The 27,795-nt window shown below is 51.7% G+C and overlaps 2 protein-coding genes across 2 annotated transcripts in view; one reads left to right on the forward strand and one right to left on the reverse strand.

The window, feature by feature from the left end:
• The window catches only part of SYNE3 (spectrin repeat containing nuclear envelope family member 3), a 104,068-nt gene extending 82,205 nt beyond the window's left edge, over positions 1-21,863 (reverse strand). The window contains 1 exon segment of the mRNA XM_003128709.4: positions 21,788-21,863. The gene's annotated coding sequence lies outside the window, so the exon portion shown is untranslated.
• LOC110261759 (collagen alpha-1(I) chain-like) lies at positions 21,149-23,167 on the forward strand. The gene is made up of 2 exons (XM_021100087.1): positions 21,149-22,537; positions 22,751-23,167. The coding sequence occupies exons 1-2, from the start codon at positions 21,149-21,151 to the stop codon at positions 22,787-22,789; spliced, it is 1,428 nt and encodes a 475-aa protein (XP_020955746.1). The 3' UTR covers positions 22,790-23,167.

Raw genomic sequence — 27,795 nt, forward strand, 5'->3', positions numbered from 1 at the left:
CAGCGAGGCTACAACATAGGTGAACTTTGAAAATACGATGCTAAGTGAAAGAAGCCAATCACAAAGGACCACGTTTTATATGATTCTGCTTAAATGGAACATGTAGAACAGGCAGATCTGTAGAGACAGAAAGTAAATCTATTGAGGTGGCCTAGGAGTGGGGGGTGGGGGGCAGGGGCCGTGGGAGGATCGGGCATCGTGCAGGCTCTGGGGGCAGTAATTAAAATGTGCTAAACATGATTGTGGTCTTTGAAAAACTTACGGTTTCCAAAGGAGATAGTTTGGGGGGAGGGGGACACGCTGGGGTTGTGGGATGGAAATCCTATAAAACTGGATTGTGATGATCACTGTTCCACTGTAAATGTAATACATTCATTGAGTAATAAAAAATAATAAAATATGAAAAAAATTAAACATTTTATTGAAGTAAAAAAAGAGAAAAAAAGAAAAATGATGGTGGTGATGTTTGTGCAACCCTGTGAATACATTAAAAGGCATTTTGAATTGTACACTTTCAACAGGTGAACTGTATATTGTGAATTATATCTCAATAGAGTTTTTTTTTTTTTTTTTTTTTTTGTCTTTTTGCCATTTCTTGGGCTGCTCCTGCCGCATATGGAGGTTCCCGGGCTAGGGGCCGAATCGGAGCTGCAGCTGCCAGCCTATGGCAGAGCCACAGCAACGCAGGATCTGAGCCACGTCTGTGACCTACACCACAGCTCACGGCAACGCCAGAACCTTGACCTACTGAGCAAGGGCAGGGATCGAACCCGCAACCTCATGGTTCCTAGTCGGATTCATTAACCACTGCGCCACGACGGGAACTCCTCAATAGAGATATTTTTTAAAAAAAGAAACAAAATCCCAAAACTAAGAGAGTCATTCAAACAGACCTATAAAAACAGCCATCCCTGTGAGAAACAGATACTCCCCCCGAGAAGCTCTGCACTTCATTTCAACAGCACTTGCTAAGTTAATTGTAAAATTATTTTTTACACTTGAGCAACAGGCTGTAATATTCATTTCCATTTCCCAGATGAGGACACGGAGATGGGGGAGTTTCGTGCTATGCCCAAGGTCCAAGTAGTTAAGAGATAAGGAGTCAAGTCCAAGACCATTGGACTTTTAACATCTGGACCTGCCCAGGGCTGAGCCAGGTGCAGGCTGCGGGCTATGAAGACGGTCTGCGTGGCCACAGACCCTGACTGAGGCTGTTACGTGCGCATATGGAGCAGCACAGGAGAAGCTCTCGGAACCTTGAGAATTGAGCAATGATTCTGATTAGGGATCCAACGAGAGGTTCAGGGCCAAGGTTAACAGGCTGGCTGAGACGTGCAGGGTGAGCAGGGTCTGGATAAGAAGACAAGAGGGAAAGGGCATAAGAAGCTGCTGGACCAGCAGGTGCAAAAGCTGACAGGTGGACAAGAGCAAGGCCAAGTTCAGGCTGCAGCCTGGGCTTGGGAATCGTTAAAGGAAACTGTGTCAGAGAGGCAAGAGGGGAGCCTGAGCAGCACAGGATTCAAAGGAGCGCGTTGACTTAACTCTGTGGGTGCCGGGGAGCCAGCGGGGGTCTGTGAGCAAGGGAGTGGCATGTCCTGGTCAATGACAGCCCCACAAGCAAAGAGGGCAGTGTCTGACCAATTGTCTGGAACTAACACGGAGCTGTAAAGGCTTCTAGCGACCTGGCACCTTTGGTCATAGAACGCCTTGTAAAGTGCCATTTAATCCCAAGGCATCCTTTTTATTGGAAACCTGCACTTCAACAAACAAACCAGAGTTCACATCCAGGGAGTCTTCTCAACAGCTGACTAAACATGCAAACATCTGATGAGCTGTGGGGAGCAGCCTCCATTCCTCCCCACAGTGTCTGCACTCGCAGCTGTGCCCCGCCACGCATGGTGCCAACGATTGGTGGGTAAGGAGGGTTCTGCCGGCTCCTACCCTGTCCCCACCCCCATCATCTGTGATGCTATGATTGCCCTGGGTGGGAGTCAAGGTCATCATGAGTCTTGACCTTTAGCTGTCAAAAGAGGCCCCTGCGGGTTGGGAAAATGTCACCCAAAGTTCCCATGTAGGAGGCTACCTGCTGTGTGGCAGGTGCTGGGCAGGTGTGGTTCATTCATTATCCACCAACCATCAAGGCAGGAGCGATGCTGCCACCTTACAGATGGGGAAACTGAAGCTCAGAGGAGCCGGCTCTCCTGCCCAGGTCAGACAACTACTGTCTAAGCAAGCCCAGGACTGTCTGGTTCCAGCGCCCGTGCCATGCTGCAGAACGGCAGCTAAATGAGGAAGTGAGTCAGGAAAGCAAAAGGAGGGGGTTCCTTTTTGAGTCAGAACAGGATGTCCCATCCCACACCCGACTGATGTACCCCAGGCCAGGCCTCTGCAGGGAGTGTGCCTGAAATGGGGGACCAGCCAAGGGACAAGCCCAGCACGGGGTGACTACGTGGGCCTGGTGACACCAGGCCTCTCGAGGTACGGCTCGAAATGAATCAGGCCACATGGGGACACCAAGCCCAGCTGCGGGGCCCTGGCCCAGGGTTTCCAGGAACTGACAGCTGAGAAAAACCCAGTTCAGTCTCATTTCTGTGTCTCTCTCTCACCATCACCCACCAGGCCAGGCGAAGATGAAGGATGCGCCTTCCGTGGACCTGAGGGAACAGGCCCGTCTCATCTTCTGAGAGGCAGCTACCGGCCTACGCCACAGCCACAGCAATGCCAGATCTGAGCCGCATCTGCGACCCACACCACAGCTCAAGGCAAGGCCAGATCCTTAACCCGCTGAGAGATGCCAGGGATCAAACCCACATCCTCATGGATAATAGTTGGGTGTGTTATCGCTGAGCCACGAAGGGAAGTCCCATCCCATCTTCTAACCTGGAACCACGCCGACTTCCCTCTGCTGCAGGGCTTGGGAGACGCTTATTTCATTTAATGACAAATCTTGTTTCCGTGCCCACTCTACACCAGACGCTGTGGTCCCAGAGGTGAACAGAACCGACCAGATCCCATGCCCTTGGCTGACCTGACAGCTCAGGCTCCCTTTCCTCTGCTGGAAGATGGACACAGCATCCAGCGTCTATTCAACACCCCTGCTCTCCCTCCCACCCCCAATCTCTACACTGCATCATCTCTCGACCTGAGACCCTCTGAAATCCCCCATGTGCAGCACTCGCTAAATTCATTTTTCAAAATGTCCCTGTGAGCCAGGGACATGAACCTGCCCCCCTACCCCCCACCGACAATGTGTGGGACCCCTGGGTTGGGCTTCGAGGAGCTCCATGAGCTCCCTGAAATCTCGTGCAGCATTTTGTGTGTATGCGTGCTCCTCTGGGGAGGCCTGTAGGTCGCATCTGGTTCCCAAAGCCCCCCTGACCAGGGCTACACGAAACCCATGTCGTGAATGATGCACATTTCTCATCGTGAACGACCCAGAATAGCCCCTGGGATGGAGGCCACCAATCACCCTGCACCATTTCCCTTCTGCTGGACAGTTATGTCACATTTCGGTTGTTGTTCTTCTCAATCCCACTAGAACATTTGCAAATGTATCACTGATTTACAATCGGCGCAAGCTCCGTCTCCCGCCGGCCGCAAAGCAGAGGCCCTGATGGACGCTTGTTATTATTCCGCTTAAATGGTATTTTTCTGACCAAGAGACATCCTTTTTCTCTTTAGCATCAGCAGCTGGCCTTCTTTTCAGGGCTGTTTTCCACAAAGAAACCAAGTGTGTGGTCACGTGGCCTAGCTGCTGGGCTTGTAAACCAGAGACCAACCAAATCTGGGTGCTGTGGGCGGTCGGTCAGGCTGGGCTGGGCTGGGCAGGGCGGGACTCACTCCTGGTGAGTCACTGTGCTGGACGCCCATCCGCAGGCACACGCAGTCACAGCCACAAAGGCCTGCCTCTTCTAGGATTCTTCCCAACAGCTGCTCAGAGCACAAGGACCCTGGAGCCAGCCAGGCGAGCAGACTCAGATGTAACTTGGCTGCTGAAAAACCAGGCAGCCTTTGCCAAGGGAAACGAACGCCTCTGACTTCTCTTTCTGTAAAATGGGAGTAATAATAGTAATAGTACAGTAACAATAGTAATAATAGCAATGTAGTAACATACTACACTATTTTACTATTACTCTATTACTGTTCACTCTTACTATATTACTATTGTACTCTTACTAGTAAAGCAATCTGATCTAAGTAGGTTACATTGCTAGATGGTGCTGGTAAGCAGTCGGCGTTATCTCAGGGTTTTACATAAATATAAATTTGCACGTGACGTTCTACTGAGAAAAAAAAAAATGCCATTTAACTGTGCAGCAAAAAGGAAATGGTTAAGGTAAGTTGGTGACATCCATTCCGTAGACTCTCCTTGGCCATTTACACCAAGAAACAGGATATTCACACTATGGAATAATGCTGTGTCTGCAGGGAAAAAAGATCACGCTGTACACTCCTTCCAAGTGTCAAGAAATAGAGACACGCTGGGCTCATGAGAAGAAATAGAATCACCCTAAGTGTCCACATGCAGAGGAACAGATAAAGAAGATGTGGTATACACACACACACACACACACACACACACACACACCCCGCACAAACACTGTTATATACTCAGCCATAAAAAGAGGGAAATAATGCTATTTGCAGCAACATGAAGTGAAGAAAGTCAGATGATATCACTTACATGTGGGATCTAAAATATGATACAAATGAACTTATTTACAAAACAGAAAAGATGCACAGACATAGAAAATGAATTTACAGTTACCAAAACGGGAAGGGGTGCGGGGAGGGGTAATTTAGAAGTTTGGAATTTGTAGAAACAAATCACTAAACATAAAATAGAGAAAAACAAAGACCTACTAGTATATAGCACAGGGAACTATATTCAATATCTCGTAATAAACTATAATGGAAAAGAACATGAAAAAGAACATAGAGATATAATGCCTAATTCACCTTGCTGTACACCAGAAACTAACACAACACTGAAAATCAACTATACTCCAATTACAAAAAAAAAACGATCATGCGCAAAACTCTTTGCCCTCTAGACCAGGGGTTGACACTTTTTTCCGGAATGAGTCAGATAGTAAATATTTTAGGTTTGGCACGCCCACTGGTGCCTGTCACAGCTCTTCAAATCTGCAGTTGTAGCGCGAAGACAGCCATAGCCAGTATGTAAATGATGAGCCTGGCAGTGTTCCAGGAAAAGCTTGTTTACAAAATTGTGTGGCGTTTTGGACAGCGGGCTGCAGCTGCCAATCTGTGCTGTGAAAACTACAAAAACTGGGTCAAAAAAGATAAAGATTGAAAGGAACATTGGAAAAAGTAAAAAGTTTTCTTAGAGCATTGGAATCACATATATTTTTTTTCTTTTCTTTTCTTTTCTTTTCTTTTCTTTTCTTTTCTTTTCTTTTCTTTTTTTCCTTTCTTTTCTTTTCCTTTCTTTTCCTTTCTTTTCTTTTCTTTTTAGGGCTGCACCTACAGCACACGGAAGTTCCCAGGCTAGAGGTCGAATCAGCATTGCAGCTGCCAGCTGACATCACAGACACAGCAAAGCAGGATCAGAGCCATGTCTGTGACCTCCACCGCAGCTTATGGCAACACAGGATCCTTAACCCACTGAGCAAGGCCAAGGATCAAACCCGCATCCTCATGGATACTAGTCAGGCTCTTAACCCACTAAGCCACAGTGGGAACTCCCATAGGTACATTTCTTAAATGTCAGTTTCTTTAAGGTGGTAGTGGCAATTAACAAAAAAATTAGAGGACTTTAAAACTGCATACATTCCAATAACAAATGAAGAGATTTCACAGTTCCATTAGATTTTAAAATTAGGAAGCCCAGCTTTCACATTACGCTCTAAAGAAAAGGTAGTCTGTGAAGTATAGCCAGTGTGGGACTGAATCTGGCTTCTCCATCGAATAGCTATGTGACCCTGAGCAAGTGTATTAACCTCTCTGTTCCTCAGTTTCCTTGTTTGTAAAGTGAGGATACCAATGGCACCAAGAAGCATGCAAGGGCCTGGCAGGGAGCCTGGCGTACACCAGGCCCTCGATACAAAGACGGGCCTCTCAGACCCACCGAAGCCAGATCTTGCCAACCCAGGGTCTGTGTCATGGCTGGAATAAGACAGACTAGAAAACTCAGCACACTTTACTTCCCAGCTTAAAAAAAGAAAAAAAAAAAAAAAAGCGCTCCCGTGGTTTTCAGGTTTGGTTTATCTAAGGACACAGAACAAGTCGAACCCTACTTTTATTAAATAAATGAACCCCAGCAGTGAGAACAGTCTAAGGCAGGCAGGGTTTGTTCCAAATGGGAGTGTGGGGAGCAAGTGAGTTTCCGGCGCTGCGCTTGCTGAACCGCTGGGGAGACCCACGGCCCCGCAGAGCCAAATCCACGCCCGGGTCCAGGGTCGCAGGCACCAGCGAGCTTCAACTTGCCTCTGGTCTCGCAGGAGGCAGAGACCGGAGTCCTCTCTCTTTGGCAGAAAGGGGCAGTTAGGTTCAGAGTCAAAGGTCCATCTGACTCAATCCCTCCACAGCTCCATGGCCTGCCCCTGAGAAAGTCCACAAAGCGTACTGGGCAGTGGCCGTCCTTCTCTATCCACCTCTGCAGGTTTACCTCCCACCTCTTCCCACCTCTTCTTCCTGAGCCAGACCTCCCCAGGGCTCCCAGTACACACCAAGTGGCTTCTCCCCTCAATGCTCTTCTTTGCCTGCCTGCATTCACTCATCAGTGCTAGCATCACCGCCTCCAGGAAGCCCTCCAGGATTTTTCAGGGGGTAATGTCTAGGAACCAACATTTTTAAGCACCTACTAGGTGTCAGTTCCTGTATTAGGTGCTTACACACACTACCTCATTGAGGTCTCCCTTCTCCAATTAAAATAGGAATGATTGCCTTCTTTTTTTTTTCCTGCCTTTTAGGGCTGCACCCATAGCATATAAAGATTCTCAGGCTAGGGGTCAAATCAGAGCAGTAGCCACTGGCCTATACCACAGCCACGGCAACTGGGGATCCGAGCCACTTCTGTGATCTACACCACAGCTTGCGGCAATGCCGGATTCCTAACCCACTGAGCGAGGCCAGAGATCGAACCTGTGTCCTCATGGATACTAGTCAGATTTGTTTCCACTGAGCCACGAAGGGAACTCCGGCCTTCTTTTTATAGGTGAAGAAGTCAAGGTCCAAAGTGGTTACGTGACCTGCCTGAGGTCACACGGAAGGTAATCCTGCTGACTTGTCTCCCAACAGTCCCCCGGCCGAGTCCAAGGGGCGCCCCCGGCAGAGTCCAAGGGGCGCAAAACCATCTCCCTTCTGCCAAAGCTGCAAGTAGCGTCCACCGAGCTACCCAAGAGCCCATCCTCTGAGTCACAGAAGGCCCTGCCTTGTATCTGGAGGCCTCAGAGCACCCCTAAGGCCTCCCCCTGGAGCCTTCGCCTCCTTGGAGTCCAAGGTCAATGGTTAACAGGCCGTGTAGATTATAATTAGCACATGCCCGTTCCTGCCAGGGCTTCGAGACGCCAGGTTTACGATGTGCCTGTGTGAAGCCAAGGGCACCGGCCTGGGGACTGACTTGTTCCTGGCTCTCCAGGGGTGGCAACATGACGGTGTCACCAGCAGGGGTGAGCCATGTCCTTTACAGATGCAGAGGTGCCTCCCCGAGCCCCCTGGGCCTCAGCACCAGGGGCCACCTGCATTCAGGCAGCAAAGAGAAGCTGTGTGGAGCTCTGGGGAGCAGCATGTTTTCTGGGCACAGGGCACCTGGCCCTGCTGGATGCTACCCCATCCCTCCCCAAAGGGCCTGTGTCTGGGGGTGAGCTCCCCGTCAGTCACAGTGGACAATACCCCACTGTTGCGTGCAGCCTGGAAGCTGACCAAGCACTGTCACCCTCCTTCTCCCCCTTGACCTAATGGCAGGGGGGCGTATCCCTTTCCCCCTGGAGGGACCTGGGCTCCCCAGCCATCACTTAGGGGAGCCCGAGCCCTCCTGCTACTGCCTGGCAAGGTCACCCACCCACTGGGGGAGAGGGGCAGCCAGCACGTGAGCCCCATTCTTTGCAATCTGGTCCCAGGGGGCCAGGGGCGCAGACACACCCTGGGCCTCCCACACCAGGCACCAACACCACGTGACCTTCAAAAATGTGTTTTCTGCCTTCTCTTGCACAATACTGGCTTTAATGGATTTCCTCGCAGGGACTTTGCACGACAGGCAAATGCCACCCTCCCCGAGTTGGCCACACTCAACAGCGGGGCTGCCACCACCCAGGGGAAGGTATGTGCTGGCTGCGTCCAGGGGAAGGGAGCCACATGTGCTGGGCCTGAATCACTTCCCCTCCAGGGAGCTGTGGCCTCCGCCTCGGCCTGCCAGCACCTGGCAAGGACTCGGACGCCTGCCTTCTCCTTTGCATCGCCTTCAGCGCACTGGACCTTCTGATACGGTCTGTTGACTTATTGCTTGTTCATTGGATCTAGATGCTTCTAGAACCGTCTAGAATGTAAGTTCTATCAGAGCAAAGATTTTGTTAGTCATATCCACTGCTCCTGCCCCTGTGCCTAGGACAGTGCCTAGCCTGCAGCAGGCCCTCGGCCAGAAGTTGGCGAGTGAATGACTCTTTGCTCTATGCAGTCAGCGCCATTCATCTGCTCAAGAAAGCTTTACGGCACCTCCAGGCGCCAAGGGCAGCAGAGCAAATACTAAGCTGGGACCTTCCCTGGAGGGGGTCACCGCTGGGGGCAGGGGGCAGAAGCATGAACAGAGCAAGCCCGTCAGGGAGTTAAGGTTTGGCTCAGAGGGGACACGTGTGGTCAGGGACTGTCAAGGCAGGGAAGGGCATGTAGGAGAGGGAACAGCATGTGCAAAGTAGCAAAGCATGAACCAGCACCTGAGTAATTTGGCAGAGGCCCTCACCCCTCATTCCTTCATCCTCCAGCGTTTACTAAATGTTCTGTGCTTGGGGACAGGCAGGAGCTGGCCCGAGGATAGGGTGGTTTCTGCCATCCTGTGCTCACAGACTTGGGGGACAGCAGAGTCACGGATTCTTCATGCAATCAAGTCTGAGGGGGAACTGAGCCTCAAGGGGCCCCCTCTTACAGGTCCATCATGACCCAGCCTGCCCAGTGCCACAGCCAGGGTGGCAGGACTCTGCCTGACTAGGGTGACCAACTGGTCCCGATTTGCCTGGGGCTTTCCCATTTTAGCCCCCAAATCCCACGTCCCAGGAGACCCCTTCATCTCGGTCACACTTACTTCCACCTTCCTCTCCCCTCTGCACAACCCTCCCTGCCTTCTGATTCCCCCCCACCACCACCCAATCTCTGAGCCACTCACCTGCGGGGCTGGGCTTCCAGGAGCCCTCTGTGTCAGGGGGCGGGGAGGGGGGCAGCTTTTTCTCAGCTAACAGAGAGGGAGACGCTCCAGGTTATAAAGGGCACAGTGATGGGTGAGCCTACAGGCTGTGTGCCCTCCCTTCTCTGATAAAGTCTTTGGACAAGCACAGGGGCTGCAGCAAACATGGGCTCAGCCCACTGTCCCGGCTGGCAATCAGCCATGGAAGCTGCGCAGGCTCCCGATCCCTTGTCTGAGCTTTATCTCCCGAGGCCTCCCCGAGCCAAGGTCAGGCTTCCTCCCCAGCCTCCCTCTGTGCATTCAGAGCAGGCCCCTTGCAGGCCACCAACAGGTGCAGGCTGGGCTCAAGCAGCAGGCAGCCAATGGTGACCTTTTCATTTCCATGGGACAGAGAGAAAACCAGGCATAAAACTGGGCAGGAACTCACTACTTATTTCCCAAGACCCTCATGATTCCATTCTTCAAAAGCAGCAGCCTTGAATCCTGTCTTCTAGAACCTTCCTCACTAGCCCTGGAGAGACTCACACCACAGATGCTCTCTCCCAAGAGGACTCAGAAAGTCTTGCCTGGGTGCCTGTTTTCAGGCTGAGGCTCCTAATTCAGAACTCCAGGCAAGGCAACCAAGTTCCTGCTAAGATAGTCACAGAAACCCCTCAGCCTGGTACCTCCCCAAGGTGCCGAGGGCTGTGAGGTCCCCCAGATATTGCTGGTGTCCCTCCGAATCTGAGCCTGGCTTTTAAGGGAAAGATGCGGAGCTCCCTGGTGGTCTAGTGGTTAAGGATCCAGCATTGTCACTGCAGTGGCATGGGTTCGATCCATTGTCTGAGAACTTCTGCATGCTGCAGGACAGCCAAATAAATAAATAAATAAATAAAGCGGAAGATGCTAATGATTAAGTTACCTCCCTCCCCAAGTCCCCAGAGAAACTGGATTTCTTCTCCACTCTTGCCACCTGCAAGAGCATCGACTAGAAAAGGTGAGGTCTTTTATCACGGTCTTCTAACTCTACCATTTATTATTAGCTTGTGTCCTTGGACAAGCTTGGTAATTTCTCTGGGTTGCCTTCTCCATAAAATGCTAGATAAGATCTACTGTGCAGGGCTGCTGGATAAAGGGAGAAGGCATCTCCAGCCACCTGTACCCTTGAACTCCATGGAAGTGAGAGGGAATGACTAATAACCCTCAGGAAGGGTGTGCTGTGTGCCAGGTCTGACTTAAGTTTCGCATTGCTTATTTCAATGACACGGTCAATTACTGCCTCTACAGATAAACAAAATGAGGCTCAGAGAAGCTAAATCCCTGTCCAAGGTTTCCCAGGCAGCCCAGAACCAGTGTTCTCCCCAGTTTCCGCCCCTCTTCACCACCAGACCCAACATTTGCTGATAAGTGAACTAAGTAATGAACACCAGGCTTTCTTTGAAACAGCAGGCACAAGATTGAGAACTGTCTCAGAACTCCATTTTTTTGGCCGCACCCACAGCATGTGTCAGTTTCCAGGTCAGGGATCAAACCCGCACCACGGCAGTAACCAGAGCCACAGCAGTGACAACGCCGGATCCTTAACCCACTGAGCCACCAGGGAACTCCAGAATTCCATTTTTAAGAGCCAACATGATTAAAACAGTGTCACATCTGCAAGGCTTACCCTCCACCACAGAGAACACTCTGGAACAGGGGGCCGCAAAACCACAGTCCCCTGCCTGTTTCTGCACAGCTCTCTAACTAAGAGTGATGTTTACATTTTTAAATGGTTGGAACAACTCAAAAGAAGAGTCGTCTTTCATGACAGGTGAACATTACACGAAAGACAAATTCCACTGTCCCCAAGTAGTTTTATCGGAACATAGGCAGCCCATTCATTCCAGAGTCTACAGCTGCTTTCTGGGTACAACGGGAGAAATGAATGACAGAGACAGAGACCATATGGCCCCTGAAACCAAGAATATTTGCCATCTGTCCCTTTACAGAAGAAGTTTGCTGACCTCTGTTCTATCAGCTCAAGGGAAACAGCTCATCCCAGCCCTACCTATCAGCACAGCATTCTTCCAGGTCTGGGAATCCAGAAGATTCCCTACTATTCTTTCAGCAAAAGCACGCAGTCCCTGATATCCAGAATGAGCTGGCCAGGCCACATTTTCTAAAGGCTGAGAGCTGTGGAGTTCCCATTGTGGCTCATTGGTAATGAACCTGACTAGTATGCATGAAGACATGGGTTGGATCCCTGGCTTTGCTCAGTGGGCTAAGGTTCTGGTGTTGCCGTGAGCTGTGGTGTAGGTCGAAGACCTGGCTCAGACCTGGCGTTGCTGTGTCTGTGGCTGTGGTGTAGGCAGGCAGCTATAGCTCTGATTGGACCCTTAGCCTGGGAACCTCCATATGCTGCAGGTGTAGCCCTAATAAGACAAAATAAATCATTAAAGGCTGAGAGCTGTGTCTTCATCAGGGTTTTTCCTCTGGAGTCCCCCTTCCTTAGAGACACAGGTGGTGGCTGCCATTAAGCTTTTTTAAGATACTGAAACCACCACCAGGTGGAAAAAGTGAACTCTATGATGAGCAGATGGTAGCCATGACATAGCTGCCACAATTCTGGGAACGGAGTTCAAGAAAATGGGAACAAATGGATCCTGGAACTAAAGATTAACTGTACCAAGATGGTGCTGCCCAGGCCATCACAGGGCTGATTTCAAGATGACTGTTGGCGCTGTCTGTGCTGTTCAGCACAGAGGCACCCCAACCCCAGCCCAGGCACACCTGAAACTCCCCTTTAAAAGCTCCTGCCCCTGCAGAAGATCTAAACAGACAATTCTCCGAAGAAGACATACAGATGGCCAAAAAACACATGAAAAGATGTTCAGCGTCACTCATCATTAGAGAAATGCACATCAAAACCACCATGAGGTACCACCTACACCAGCCAGAATGGCCATCATCAAAAAGTCTACAAACAATAAGTGCCGGAGAGGGTGTGGAGAAAAGGGAACCCCATTACACTGTTGGTAGGAATGTAAATTGGTGCAACCACTGTGGAAAACAGTATGGAGATTCCTCAGAAAACTAAAACTATAGCTACCATTTGACCCAGCAATCCCACTCCTGGGCATCTATCCAGGGAAAACTACGACTCGCAAAGACACATGTACTCCACTGTTCACTGCAGCACTATATGCAATAGCCAAGACATGGAAACAACCTAAATGTCCATCAACAGAGGAGTGGATCAAGAAGATGTGGTACATATACACAATGGAATATTACTCAGCCATCAAAAGGAAAGAAATACGGGCATTTGCAGCAACATGGATGGACCTAGAAATTATCATGCTAAGTGAAGTCAGTCAGACAATGAGACACCAACATCAAATGCTATCACTTACATGTGGAATCTAAAAAAAGGACATGATGAACTTCTTTGCAGAACAGATGCTGACTCACAGATTTTCAAAAACTTATGGTTTCCAAAGGAGACGGGTTGGGGGTGGGGGGATGCGCTGAGGGTTTGGGATGGAAATGCTGTAAAATTTGGTTGTGATGATTGTTGTACACCTATAAATGTAATAAAATTCATTTAGTAATTGAAAAAAAAAAGGGCAGGGAGTTCCCGTCGTGGCGCAGTAGTTAACAAACCCAACTAGGAATCATGAGGTTGTGGGTTCGATCCCTGGGCTTGCTCAGTGGGTTAAGGATCCGGCATTGCCATGAGCTGTGGTGTAGGTTGCAGATGCAGCTTGGATCCCGTGTTGCTGTGGCTCTGGCGTAGGCCAGCGGCTACAGCTCCGATTGGACCCCTAGCCTGGGAACCCCCATATGTCATAGGAGCAGCCCTAGAAAGGGCAAAAAAAAAAAAAAAAGGACAAAAAAAGAAGGCAGATGGGCAAATTAGGAAAATACCAAATCTTCTGGCATCTTGATCTTGGACTTCCTAGCCTCCAAAAATGTGAGAAGTAAATGTTTGTTTCTTAAGCAAAAAAAAAAAGTCTAAGATCTAACTGTTCTTTGCACAGGGAGACAGGTGACACCTTGGTCTGTGGGCTAAACTAGCAATTAACAACCCCTTCTTTCCAGGCTCTCCCAGCGGGGGCTTGAGGTTTATGACACGTGTTCACACATCCCCAGTGGGGGGAGGAGGTTAGTGCGTGTCCCCCACTTTACAGAGAAGGGAACCGAAGTCCAGAAAGACGAAGTTAAAGGGTGCTTCCTGGGGCCCCTTACAGCATCCTGAGCTTTGCTGTCTCTAAGCCATCATGCCTGGGATGGGACAGTCTATGTAAAGCACCCAAATCCCCCACCAGACTCCCCCCACTCAAAGCAGGGACAGGACAAGTCCAGCTCAGTCAGCCCTGTCGAAGGAATACAGTTGCCCAAGGAGTGAAGCTTTCAGCGCGGAAGGCCCAGATCCCAGCCGCAAACATGTGCTGCTATGGCTCTGGCAGCAAATCGGCTCCAGCCAGGAGCTGCTTCCTGCAGGAACAAGTGGGGCGGGGCGGGGGGGGCCTCCCCTCCTCATCAGGGGAGCACACCCACAAGCAGAGACCCAAGCCTTCAAGTGGCTTTTACCCCGAAGGCAGCGGGAACCAGAGACATTACACGGTGGAATTTTTAAAGAATCCATTTTCTAAAATTATTTCTGAGCAAAGTTGAGCACGAAAGCAACAAACAGATAAACAGGCAAATTATGGAAACCAGCTCCATCACTGCCCGATGCCGGGTAAAGGAATTTACCCTGGCAACCCCAGCTGGCTCATGCCCAACCTACAACGCCGGCTTGTGGTCACTAAGCTCTCGATGAGCAAGCCGCAGGTGGGGCTCCTTGGGTCCAAAGTGGAAAAGGGTGTGGGCAGGGCAGGGCCCTCTGGGGTGGACCCAGACGCCTCTGGCCACACAGAGAGGGTTTCCTTTGAGGACTGACCTGTGAGAGCTTTCGGGGGCTGCAGAGAAAGAACTAGAAGCCTGGTACGGAGACCTGAGTGCTTGGTCCGGCTCAGGGCACTCACCGCACTGAAGGCGGAGGCAGGCTGCTGGTTACCTGCATGAACTCTGTTCAGGACACCGGAATTCAGTTCCTCACTCCGCGGTTAACTAGCTGAGGACAGGTTTGCTAACCTCACTGTAAATGGAAGTAACAGAGCCCATGTCACCGAGTCGCTGTGAGGATAAAGGGAGGAAAGGCAGGGAGCCTTCAGGACCTGCGGGAGAGATGCTAGCTGACATGGTACCCAAGGAATCTTCCATGGCAGCCCGATCTGGCAGTGTAGACACTGATACATTCCTTTGCTCATCCATTCATTCCTTCACGCTAGCTGACATGGTACCCAAGGAATCTTCCATGGCAGCCTGATCTGGCAGTGTAGACACTGATACATTCCTTTGCTCATCCATTCATTCCTTCATGCTGTAAATACAGGTTGAGCAGCTCCTAGGGCCAGGATGCTCTGGGGACAGGGAAAGAAATCTCACCCTCATGGAGTTTGTGTTCTAGCCGGAGATGGGTGATACAGTCAATGGTAAATAACTCAGATAAGCTCAGGTGAGGATAGGTGCTAGAGGGACAATGAGATGGGGAGATAGGACAGGGCGTGGTGGCCGGGTGGGGGCTTGGGGCTTAATCCTTAGAGCAAGGAGGAGCCAGATAAGCGGGAAAGGACCAGCTTAAGTGACCTGGCCCCTCCTGGTGGGGGATGTGTGCAGACAAGAGCAGCCAGACTGAAGGTCCCCAAACACCTACAGTGAGGCTGCGGTTCCGGGAGGAGAGGAAACATCCAGACTTCCAGGCACCTTAGAGATCTCCTAATTCCAACCTCCCATTTTAAAGGGCAGGAAAGGGAGACCGGCCGGCGGGGCGAAGGTCAAATGAGTCTGTGGAACGAAGCAAGGGCTCCTCCCGTCATTGTCGAAAGGCCATCTCTTTGCACCAAGAGGCTACTCCAGTGAGTCAGCCTGCTGCGTTATTTTCGCAAATGTCACTCGGGAGGGGCTCAGCCCTTTCCAGATCTCAAATAAGACTTTTGACCTAGAGTTCAGCCAGAGACAGAAGCCCACCCTGTTCCATCCGAGCTGTGCTGATGACGGGGGGACTAACCCAGTAACCCAGCCCAGCCCCCCCCATCTTCCTCGAGCAACCACCCCAGATTGTGTTACACCCCAGACTTTTAGGGAAGGTTGTTGGAGGGGAATGGGTACTGACACTGTCTCAGGTCCCGGATGGGCTCCAAGTCACCTAAGAGACTTGGGCCAGTCTTTTCTGTCTGTGCAGACTCAGTTTACCCCAAAGGTAAAATGACAGGCTCCAATGAGAGCATCTCTGCAGCTCCAATTCGACCCCTAGCCTGGGAACGTCCATATGCTGAAGGTGCAGCCATTAAAAAAAAAAAAAAAAAAAAAAAAAAAAAGGAAGAAATATTTTGGAGTGATGGTTGGTTCTCACATTCTCTTACTCTCCTCTTCAACCATCATTCCAAAATATTTTTCTTACTTTTTCTTTAACAGCTGCACCTGCGGCATATGGAGGTTCCCAGGCTAGGGGTTGAATCAGAGCTGCAGATGCCATCCTATACCACAGCACACAGCCACACCAGATCCAAGCTGCCTCTGTGCCCTACACTGCAGATGTGGCAACAGCGGATCCTGAACCCACTGAGCGAGGCCAGGGATCGAACCTGCATCCTCATGGATACTAGTTGGGGTTCTTAACCTACAGAGCCACGAGGGGAACTCCCGAACTCTTGAACATTGAACACACCATCTCTCCAGGCACATACAGCAAGGGCCTGTTTCCTAGTCCCTGAAGGCTCCCTTACTTGTGTAAAATTCTCTCTCACTGGGTCCACCCATCAGCTCAGCCCTATGGGGAGGTATCACCAGCCCCATCAGACAAATGAAGCGGGTTCACAGTGCTGCCTCTGACCCCAGGCCACAGAGCAGGGCTGCCCCTGGCCCCAGGGCCCCAACGCCCAACTGAGCATGTGCACAGGGGCACAATGGCTCCCTCCCTCCGTGCCCACCGAGCCTGAGAAAACCACCGCCTAAAGTGACAGTCCTGGGACACCCACCCTTTGGGTCCTGTTGGATGGGAAGACAGCTTTGCAGAGGATAGGACACCTTTGATTTGGGCAAAGGGAAGGTGGCCAGGAGTCAGAGTGAGCCCTGCAGGCACCAGGGCCAAAAATGTGCTGGGCTTACCCCCATTCTCAGTGCCCTGCAGTCCTTGTCACCAACAAAGCAAGCCCCGTGGAGAGGGGGGAAGCCTGGCGCTTAGAGCCTTCAGCATTCAGAGCTTCCAGGATGTGAAAGCCCACCAGGCTGGGCCACCACGGGCTTGGTTTCTGGGGAGGAAGGCTGTGCCCACACACCGCACACTTAAGACAGTTGTCGTCTCTCAGTTCTCCCTCTGGGTGAAACTCCTGCCCCACCACTTACGTGCCATGGGATTTGGGGCGAGATGGTTAACCCCTATGAACCTGTTGCCCCATCTAAAAATGAAATGGGGAGCACCGCATCCATGACACTAGCTTGCTTTGCTAACTTATAAATCTATCGAGCATGCCCTGCGGAGGAGGAGGAGTCAGAGGAGACCCAGGAGGGCTTCCAGGAGGAAGGGAGGGTCTAGGTACTGCTTGTCTATCTCCTTTGATGATGTTTCCATCATGCAAGTTCTGGAAGTGCGTGGTCCTGGCATGTTGTAGTTCCCTTCTCCTTTTTTTTTTTTTTTTTCATTTTGGCCACACCCACCCATGAGGAAGTTCCGGGTGGGGATCAAACCCATGCCACAGCTGTAACCAGAGCCACAGCAGTGACAACCCAGATCCTCACCTCCCTGCACCACCAGGGAACTCCCTCTTCTGATATTTTTAAAAAATTAAAATGATTCCATTTAGTCTCGGGGTACCACACTTCCCCGCCTGTTCCGAGGAAGAGGGAGCCCGGCCCTTGCAATTGTAGTAGCACAGGTGTGGTGGGCGGTGTCCTCAGAGTCACACAGGTGTGGCGGCACAGGGCAGACAGTTTTCTCTAACTCTGCACGTCATGTTTCCTCGGCTGTAAAACCACAGGATTGGTCCAGGGGACCTGGGATTCCTCCCAGCTCAGACAGGTCCATATTCTCTGATTCAGAAGCATAAATCATGAGGCCAGGACTTTAAAAAATCCTGTTGGTAATCTGAGATGGTAGCGTGTGAAAGTCATTTTCTCATTGTATGACTTCAGAAGAGGGAGAAGACTTCTCTTGAATGAGAAACCACGTGTCTGTTATACAACAGGATTTGCGTTTGTTTTATTTTTTAAATCCAGCCAGATTAGCATTTGAATCTGTGGGAAGAGTGTGATTTTCTAAGAGAGCTTTGTGAGCATGCTCTGTATGATCTTCCAATTGTATTAGTACGTCAGAGTTAATGTGTCCATATGATGGGATGCACATTGTATTACATTATACATATTATATTTATGTGTTATATACATTGGACATATACGTATTTCTTATTTGTAAGAAATGAAGTATAAAAGTATCTTAGGAGTTCCCTGGTGGCTCAGCGAGTTCAGCATCCAGTGTTGTCATTTCACTGCTGTGGCGCAGGTTTGATCCCTGGCCTGACGACTTTCACATGCCACGGGAGAGGCCAAAAAACACCAATTTTTTTTTTTTCTTTTTTGGCCGCCCCAAGGTATATGGAGTTCCCAGGTGAGGGATCAGATGGAAGCCACGACTATAACCTACACAGCAGCTGTGGCAACCCTGGATCCTAAACCCACGGAGTGAGGCCAGGGATCAAATCCGCATCCTCAGAGACACTATGTTGGGTTCTTAACCTACTGAGTCACAATGGGAGCTCCAATGCTGGATCCTTTAAAGCACCATGCCAGGCGGGGATAGAACCTGCATCCTGGCGCTGCAGAGGTGCCACTGATCCCATTACGCCACAGTGGGAACTAAAAACTCTTTTTAAATGATGCCCATGGAGCCTATGACCCCACAGAGAGTGCAGCAGGCTGATCCTATACCCTCTCACTTAGCAAAGATAACCACCCTGATTTTGCATTATCGTTCCCTTGGTTTTTTTTTTTTTTTTAAACCTGCTCAAATTTGTGAACCAGGATCTATGTCTGGAGGTGTGCATGAAACATACCTGTACTTGCAATTTACAAGGTGACCTCCCTTGCAGCGCCGCCCCCCTCCCCATCCCCCAACCCCAGCCATGACCCTCTGAATCCCAATCTCCTCTCCCCAAAACCTGAGATGATACTGGACTTTTACGTAAGGTAATCACCTTCTTGCTTTTTGCCATCATTTTATATCTCAGGTGCATATCACTAAACAACGCGCTGTTCCTGCGCTTGTGTTTTTGAGCTTCCTCATTTCCTGAGCGGCTCTCTGCCTTCCCCCTGAGTCTTTCAAAGTATTTCAGGGAAGGTGGGATTCCCTTTGCCAAATCTGGAGCCTAGAAATCCAGGCAAGAGGTGGTGCAGGCCACACTACATTGTCACAATTACACTAGGAGGACTGGTAATGAGAAAAACCATGCTGGCGCCTCTTTCTGGTGTGGCCCCGCCCCATGCTGGGTGTTCTGCTGAGCACTGTCCCTCGATCAGTCACAGCAACCCTCCAGGGAGGTGCGGGGCCTCTAAACTCTGTTTTAGAGATGACAAAGTCGGGGCTTCAGCTTCCTAGCTGCTCATTCCCAGAGGTTTCATCTCTAAGACTTTCTTTCTTTTTTCTTTTTACAGCCACACCCACGGCATATGGAAGTTCCCGAACTAGGGGTCGCATTGGAGCTGCAGCTACCAGCCTACACCTCAGCAATCCCGGATCCGAGCCGCGTGTGCAACCTATGCCACAGCTTGTAGCAACGTCGGGTCCTTAACCCACTAAGGACCCAACGTCAGGTCCCCCATCCCTAAGTCCTGAAGCCAAGATTTCTTAAGGGGTGGGCACGTCCCCGACTCCCAGGTTCCTCTCCTGGTGACACAGTTGGGCTACTTTTAGATGTTAAAGGGGGAAAATATGCTTGGACTCCACTTCTTCCAGCCAATGCCGACATCTAATGATGACTGGGTCCTGCCTCACCAGTACCGTTCTCCTGATAATTAACATATAACGCGGTCCCTGAGTCGTCTGAGAGGCTCTGTAGAGGCATGAAGAGCATTGTCAAATGCCGTGGGTCCATGTCCTAACTCCACGACTCCCGGCCTCTGAATTGCTCTCCTCCATTGTACCCAGGCCGACAGTGGCAGCCTTGCCTAAGGTCACCTAGGAGGTGAGAGACAGGGGATGCTCCACCGCAGGCCCCTCTCAAAAATCTCTCCCCTGGGGTCAAGGACCAGCCTTCAGTCCCAGAAAGAGCCCAGAGCGAGAGGATGCAAAGCCACCCACCACTTGACAGGCATGGGGACATCAAGGCTGGGGGCGGGGAGGCGGAACTGAGAGGGAGGACACTCAGGTGTCCCAACCAGACCCCGTCACCCCAAACTGTGACAGCTGCTCCCACATGCGGAGCCTGACACCACACAGAGTGCGGTTCATGGGCCGTCCCACGTCATTCTCAGGGCAAGTCCTAGGGTCATCGCCTTTCCGGGGGAAGGAAACTGAAGCTCTGAAAGGCGAAGTGACTTTTCCTTGGTCTCACAGCTGGGAAAAGGCTGTATGGCACGGCTGGTCTGACCTGGCCACCCCCATCTCTAACGGCTGAGCAACACTGGAGGGCCCCATGCCTGCTGGACTCCCGGGGGCTCCAGGGTGCTTTGGAGGTTGTGCTGGAACTGCCCACTCCAGCCTCCCCAGAATGGAGGTCACCCCACCATCAAGCCAAGGTCCCCCAACAGCCCTACCCCATCACAAGGCAGAGTGGCCACCCAGGCAGGACATGTCGGAGGCTGCAGGAGAATGTGGTTGGTTCCCATGGAGACAGAAGGGAACTGCAACTTCCCCCTGAAGAGTGCCTCAGGGGTAGAGGCCAGCGCGCATCCTGGGGCAGAAACCTGAGCCACCAGCAAATCCTCAAGTCCCCTCCCCAGGACCCCTAGCAAGAGAGGAATGAGTTCCTAAAATAAGCCTCCCTGGCCCACACCCACTCCAGCTGCCCTCTGAGGGGCCTCTCAGCCATAAAGGACGCCCCGGGGCCAGCAGGCTTGGCACAGCTGTGGCGTCTGCCCCAGCGCGGTCCCGCCTGCGGAATGTGCAGACCCACACGTGTCCGAGGGCCCGCTGGGGCACAGTTTCAGGAAACAGTGCAAAACAGCCTGTAGGCACAGCCCTCTGCCTCCCCGCTCCTGACCCCTGATAGCGGTTGGCAGTCCCAGCGGAGCAGGAGGCACGGCTGGACCCTTCAGGAGTCAAGTTCAGTTCTTGGCTGTGTGGCTCTGGGCAAAACACTCCCTCTCTCTGGACCTGTTTCCCCGCTGCTGCGGATGAAGGAGGCTGTCCTGTCAAGCTCAGAAGGGCAGCGATTTTGCGACATGCTCCCTTCTCCCCACTGTCCCCTCTTTCCCTCGTTCATGTGAGATGAGGGATGCCCGCTGGACGCATCAGGCTCCCCGACTGGCAGCCCTTGGCTGTATCCTTCACTAGTGCCATGAGGAAGCTGGGAGAGGGCCCAGGGCAGCCTTGGGCCAGAGCTTCAGGGCCAAAGTAGTAAAATCGTAACATTCGTTATCACCCAGCCCAGTGGAGTCCCCTGTCTTAAGAGCCCTGAAGCGGAGGTCAGTGGGTTTTGAGAGCACTCACTGCTCCTGGGTTGACCAACGGCCAGGTCCACCAGGTCCACTGTTTGCAGCCAAGTTCTGAAGTTTGTAAGGGGAGTCAGCATCCATATGGGGCCCCCTCAGGCCCCGCAGGAGATTTTCGGCCTCACCACCACGACCTTTAGAGACGTGGATGAGGCTCAGAGAGGGCGAGAAGCTTGCCCAAGGCTGCACAGCCAGAGACGGGTTCTAAATGAAACTGACGCTGCCTGCGGATGCGACTTCCTCTTCCTACAGAGAGCTCTGAGCCCTCAGGCACTACGGAGCAAGCTCGTGGTCGCCGGGAGGGGGTACTCCTGCCGGTGTTTACTGCCCCAGCCGGGGACACGCGGCGGCGCTAGCCCGCATGACTGGTCCGCTCGTCCCAAGAGGAGGCAGAGCGAAGACTCGAGGCGGTGCCCGTTAGGGACGCGCTGCCCGGGGCTTATGGGCTTTTTCTTGGGGACTGTACCCGCCGGGCTGGGGAGCGGAAAGGCTCGGGGATTTTGCACACTGCAAGGAACTGTTGGGTTTAAACTAAAAATACCCGCCCGCCCGCAGCTGTCACTCCAGGGCCCCCGCCCCCGGCGCGCCTCCCCAGGTCCCCTTGACTTTCGGCGACTCCGATCCCCAGGGGACGTGCCAGGGCTGGGCGGGGGACTGAGGACCCGACCCTCCCAGCCCCCGGCCCGGCCACCCAGCCCCGGCACCCAGCCCCGAGCCACTTACCCGGCCGGGAGCGTGCGGGAGCGCGGCGCCGCGGGCAGTGCTGGCCGAGCCGCCCTCCTCCTCCCTGCGTCCCGGGCGGCTCCGGAGCGGGGCGGGGCCGGGGCGGGGCCCGGACACTCGCCCCCGCCCCGCCCAGTCCCCTCCGGACCCGCCGCGGGAGCCGCCCCGGGCCCCGCCACCTCGGCGGGTGGGAGAAGGACGATCCTGGCTCTGCCCTCTTGGCAAAGGGCCGAGGAGCCCGGCCTCAGCCCGGTGGGCACCCCATCGCGGACCCCCTCCCCCGGGGCAGGGGGGGAGCGCTGTCGTGGGGGCTCCGCACCCTCACCCCTGTCACCCCTGGCCCCGGGCCCACAACTGCCCTCTCCGCTCAGTAGCTTCCCCGAGCCTCGGCACCCCCCCCGCGCCTGCCTCGGCCCGGGTCTCATCCTCGGGGATGGCACGGAGCTGCCTCTACTCAGGGGGAAGTTGGATCTGGGGAGTTCCTCTGTGTGTCCCGCCTTGGGGAGGGGGCTAGGGGCCTGGAGGGTCTTGCCCTCTCAGAGCCCAAGTGGGGACAAAAGAAGGGGCACCCTTCCCGGAGGCGCGAAATCCAAGGAGGAAGTGACACCTATCAGCCAGCCTGAGAGTGGAGGCGCCCCATCCGGCCCCTCCCACCCCACAGTCCCCGGAGCCACCACGCAAGGCATCTTCAGGCCCCAGGCTCGGATGGGAGATCCCCAGGATGCCAAGCGGAGGACATGGGGGCGGAGGGTGAGTCACGAGGAATGTGGATCCCACCTATAATCAACCGCCCACCAACCCAAGGGCCAAGAATGTGCCTGCCCTCCTCGTCCCCGCGCACCCCGCCCCCCAGCGGACACTTCCTCCCACGCGTCCTCAACCCCTGATCGGGGGATTCCACCAACTCTTTAACCTTACAGCTGAAAATTTAAATGTGAGCTGCCTCTGCCTTTGTCCTCCCAGCCCATTCAGGCCTTGGACTACCCGCCACCACAGCGCTGAGCTTTGCCCGCGTAATTACAGGTTTGCATGATCGGTTCCGCCTCCTTTGGATGGGGCTGGGAGCCTCACGAAGGCTACAACTTGCAGAACTCTGTACCACGTGGACTCCGCTCTTCACAATTTAGCTGTGGTTACGCCCATTTTGCAGATAAGGAGTGAAGTAGCTGCTCCAAATCTCCAGCAACCCGGAGGGTGCTTTCCTCTTTGGTTCCTTAGTGAGGCTGGCAGTTTGATGAATAAATCAGCATAGAAATTAGTGTCCAAAGAGAGATTAAATTAGGAGTGCCTGTTGTGGCGCAGTGGAAACGAATCTGGCTAGTATCCAAGAGGATGGCCCTGGCCTTGCTCATTGCATGAACTGTGGTGTGGGCGGCAGACTCAGCTCCGATCTCGCATTGCTGTGGCTGTGGTGTAAACTGGCAGCCATAGCTCCGATTCATATTCAGCCCCCTAGCCTGGGAACTTCCCTATGCAGCAGGTGCGGCCCTTAAAAAAAAAGAGACCAAAAAAAAAAAAATGAGATATTAAATTGTAAAATAGGACCACGTAGTAATTGTCTGTGTGTGTGTGTGTGTGTGTGTGTGTGTGTGTGTTTTCCATACTGGGAGCAAGGTAGAAGGATACCAAAGCTTAGAATTAACACTGTGGGTAGACCTAGCCTGGGTTAAAGAGCTCAGTGTCAGCCACACCTCCTAACTTGAACCAATTTAGTAAGTTATAATTATTCACAGATGCAGAGGTGATACACAAAAGGGCCTCTTTCATCCTTGCCTTTGGATTGTTCTAGGTGTCCAGTTATATTTCTCATTATCATCCTGACTCTAGCAGGGGTACTGCTGCAGGCTTTGGGGTTACAACCGTTTAGCTGAGGGTACGTACGGACAGCCATCAACAATGACGATAATTCCGGGCATTTGGAGAATGCACTTTGCTTCTCCAAATGTCTGCCTGAGTATCTCCTCTTAAATCTCTGCAGCGATGCTCCAGGTAGTTAACAACAGTTTGAGTTCTCTTATGACCGGAAATTAAAGCAGCAACAGGTCAGGTGGCTTGCAGGTCAGGTGACTTGCAGGAGCGTCACACCTGCTGGCCTGTCTCCTGAGAGGCTGGAGGCTCTCAAGTCAGTCTTCTGCAGTGAGAGATGGTTTGTTTGGTGCAGTGGGGCGTGAAGAGCTCACGCTCAGGTGCCAAACTGCCCAAGCTTTTGACTTTCAGCTCATCGCTCATTTCCTCTTCTGTTAAATGGGTCTAATAACAGTGACGTCTCTTGAATGGTTTTGTGCCTGGTATTGTGAGCACCCAGCTCATGTGAACTGTTCTGGGGCTAGTCGGCCTGGCTAAGAGCTCCCTTGCACACAGTCCTTCAGTCCTGTATCACAGATGTCCTGAGCACCTACTATGTGCTAGAGCCCCCCCCCCCCAGAGGTCACAGGGCAATGATCCTGTGCCCAAGGGGCTGAAGCCTGTGGTGCAGAGATGGACTGTTCCTCTCTCTACAGAGCACCAGTCATCACTGAGACCCCCAATCCCAGACCCAGCTCTGCTGCTTGACTGAGGGAACTTCGGCAAGCCGTGTAACCTCTTAACACCTTGATTTTCTCATCTATTAAATGGGGAGAGCAATAATATTTCATAAGTGAGACTACATGGGATAAAAATATTTTATCAACTGCAAAATACCACGCAGATATTATTAGTTTTCTTGTCATTACCAGCTTGAGCTTTACAGGGCAGAGTACTTTTCAAAACACACTCCCATTGCTTCCCCTAAGCCTGACATAAAAAACAGGACCTGGAGTTCCCCTCGTGTTGCAGCAGAAACAAATCCGACTAGGAACCATGAGGTTTTGGGTTCGATGCCTGGCTTCACTCAGTGGGTCAAGGATCTGGCGTTGCCATGATCTGTGGTGTAGGTTGAAGATGTGGCTCGGATCCTGCGTTGCTGTGGCTGTGGTGTAGGCCGGCAGCTGTAGCTCTGATTAGACCCCTAGCCTGGAATCTCCACATGCCACGGGTATGGCTCTAAAAAGCAAAAAAAATTAAAAATAAATAACAATAAAAGTAACGGCTTTAAAAAGCAAAAAACAAAAAAGAAGGACCTTACTTTTTTTTCTGTTTTTTTGTGGGTTTTTTTTTTTTTTTTTTGTCCTTTTCTTTTTGTCTTTTTAAGGCAGCACCCGTGGCATATGGAGGTTCCCAGGCTAGGGGTCAAACTGGAGCTGTAGCTGCCGGCCTACACCACAACCACAGCAGCACTGGATATGAGCTGTGTCTGCAGCCTACAAGGCAGCTCACGGCAGCACCAGATCCTTAACCCACTGAGCAAGGCCAGGGATCGAACCTGCATCCTCTTGGATACTAGTTGGGTTCTTAACCTACTGAGCTACAATGGGAACTGCAGGACCTTATTTTTCATTAATTATGTGGCAGCCGTTTGCAACTCCAACCTAGTTCACATGGAAGGGAAGAGAGTTGAATAAGCAATGCAGGAGGAAGGGGGAGTTTGTCCCGAGGGAGGCTACGAAAACTTCAGTTCGTTTTCAGCGATGCCCACTGCTACAGAAAGGAGTGGAAATGAAAGCTTATCCAGAAAGAAAGTTCTGGCAAAGGAAGCCGGGAGAGCCCCTCTGTCATCTCTGGAACTGAGCACAGGAAACACCCCCCCACCGCGCGCCTCCCTTTCAGAAGTGGCCCAGAGAGGGAACCACAAGGAGGCCCTAAAATGATGCCATTTGGAAATTCTGACTCATTTGGCAGTGGGGGTTGTTTGCTCAACGTCCAAAACGTCTCCCAAAGAGGGAAATTTGTATGTTCTTTCCCCACGTCTCTTCCCAGGGCAGCATCTCCATCACCCTGGGGGGAAGCAGGGGCCAGTTCTATCAGCCTGCAGAAGTACGGCTTCACGTCTGTTTCATGCCTGGGCCAGCTCGCTTCAACGATGATCCTGTGCGAGTCTTATTTGTATGATTTTTAGTTGTTGGTCTGTGTGTTCAGTCTCTGCAGAAAGATCCCAGCAAAAGCTGGAATGCCTCTTCTGGCTTATCCACTCCCATCCCTGCGTGTGAATGGGTAAACTGAGGCCAGGGGGCAGGAAGGAGGGACCCTGCCCAGGGTCCCAGGAATGGTAATTGGTGTTCTGGAAATTGATCTTCCCATTTCTCCATCCCTCGCCTGGCTTTCGCCTTAGGGATGACTTACATGAGTGCTAATGGCTAAGCGCAGATGCAAAGCTTGCACTGGGGTTGCCGTTTTCCGGGCGGCCTCATCGGAGCTGTCCTGATCTGGGCGTGGAGGGCTGGTCTCACCTCGACTCTGCTCTCAGCTGCTGCTTTCTTTGTTTCCTCTTTTGCCAGTCCTCAGGGTGTTTAGTCTGTCCTTTGACCCTCTGGTCCTACTGTGAGCTCGGAGGGTGAGGGATCCACCAGCCCGCTTGGTTAAGGGCTCTGGAGTCGGTCGCCTTCTCCCCGGGGCAGCTGCCGCCCAGTAACTGAGCAGAGGCACCCCCTCTGGATGGCAGAGGCACCCCTGCTGGATGGCAGAGTCCTGTCAAGCACCAGGCATGGGAACTGGAGTGATTCGGGCTAGTCCTGTAGATGCACGAACTGTGCTGCTTTTAGTAAATTGAAATATAACACGTGTGGGAAGCGCAGAACTGGAGCCTGGGGTGACTGGGATCTAGCCCTCATTAGTGCTGCTGATGAGCTGTGGAACTGTGGGTCACTTCTGAGTCTCTGAATCTGTAAAATGAGAAAATTGGAAAAGGCCGACTCTATGTTACCCTCCCAGTTACCGCTCCCCATCCAATAAAACGCTATGCGAATTTGGCAGTGTTCAATAATAACATCATTTAGCATGACTAAACCCTACTGTGGGCGTTCCCACTGTGGCTCAGGGGGTTAAGAGCCAGACTAGTATCCATGAGGATGTGGGTTCGATCCCTGGCCTCACTTGGGGGGTTAAGGATCCGGTGTTGCTTTGGCTGTGGCGTAGGACGGCAGCTGCAGCTCACACTCAACCCCTAGCCTGGGAACTTCCATATGCTGCAGGCGCAGCCCTAAAAAAACCCACAAACAAACAAACAAACAAGGAACACTATTGTGACTATACTGCAGGAAGTAAGTACAAACAGAAATAAAAATGTTAAGGTACCATCAACAAACTTAAATAAAATCCTTTAAAAGAGCCTTGTTGTATTTCTCCATCTACTGTCTCTGCTTCTGCTTAAGGAGCAGCCTTAGTGTTTTTTTTTTTTTAAATTACATGAGGTAGTTGTAGATTACGTAGTTGTAATAAGTCACTCGGAGAGATCCCTGGACCTTTGACCCGGTTTCCTCCAATGGTCACGTCTTGCACAAGTAGCTAGGGCAATGTCACAACTAGGATATTGACACTGTTGCCATCAGATACAGAACATCTCCAAACCCCCGCCCCCGCTTGCCGCTCCCTCCTGCTGCTCCTCCCTCCTGCCCTCACCCCCTCCTTAACCCCTGACACCAATTAACCTGCTCTCATTTCTATAATGTTGCCATTTCAAGGCTGTTATATATATGAATGGAATCATAAAGTGTGTCACCTTTGGGGACTGGCTATTTTCACTCAGTATTGTTCACTGGTGATTCATGCAGGTCGTTGCTGTATCAGGAGTTGATACTTCTTTATTGCTGAGTAGTTTTCCATAGTGTAGATAGGTCATAGTTTATCTAACCATTTACCTGGTGAAGGACGTCAAGGTTGTTTCCAGTTTGGGGCTATTTATTTCTATTTAAAAAAAATTTTTTTAAATTTTTTTCACCCTTCTCTTTATTTTTTACTTTATTATTGTTTAGCAGTTTTTATTACTCAATGAATTTATTGTTGTACAACGATCATCACCATCCAGTTTTATAGGATTTCCCTCCCACACCCCCAGTGCATCCCCCCTATTTATTTTTATTTTTATGGCCACGCCTCTGGTGTATGGAAGTTCCTGCCCAGTGTCGAATCGGGACTGCAGCTGCAGCCTATGC

Source organism: Sus scrofa, chromosome 7 (assembly GCF_000003025.6).
Source record: "Sus scrofa isolate TJ Tabasco breed Duroc chromosome 7, Sscrofa11.1, whole genome shotgun sequence".
NCBI classification, from domain to species: domain Eukaryota; kingdom Metazoa; phylum Chordata; class Mammalia; order Artiodactyla; family Suidae; genus Sus; species Sus scrofa.

What these genes read in the sequence shown, in the direction of transcription:
- LOC110261759 (XM_021100087.1), top strand. Translation starts at nt 21,149, where the DNA reads ATGGGGCCCCCTCAGGCCCCGCAGGAGATTTTCGGCCTCACCACCACG. An exon ending in GGAGGACATGGGGGCGGAGG is followed by an intron (nt 22,538 to 22,750) that starts GTGAGTCACGAG and finishes TTGTCCTCCCAG; the next exon opens with CCCATTCAGGCCTTGGACTA.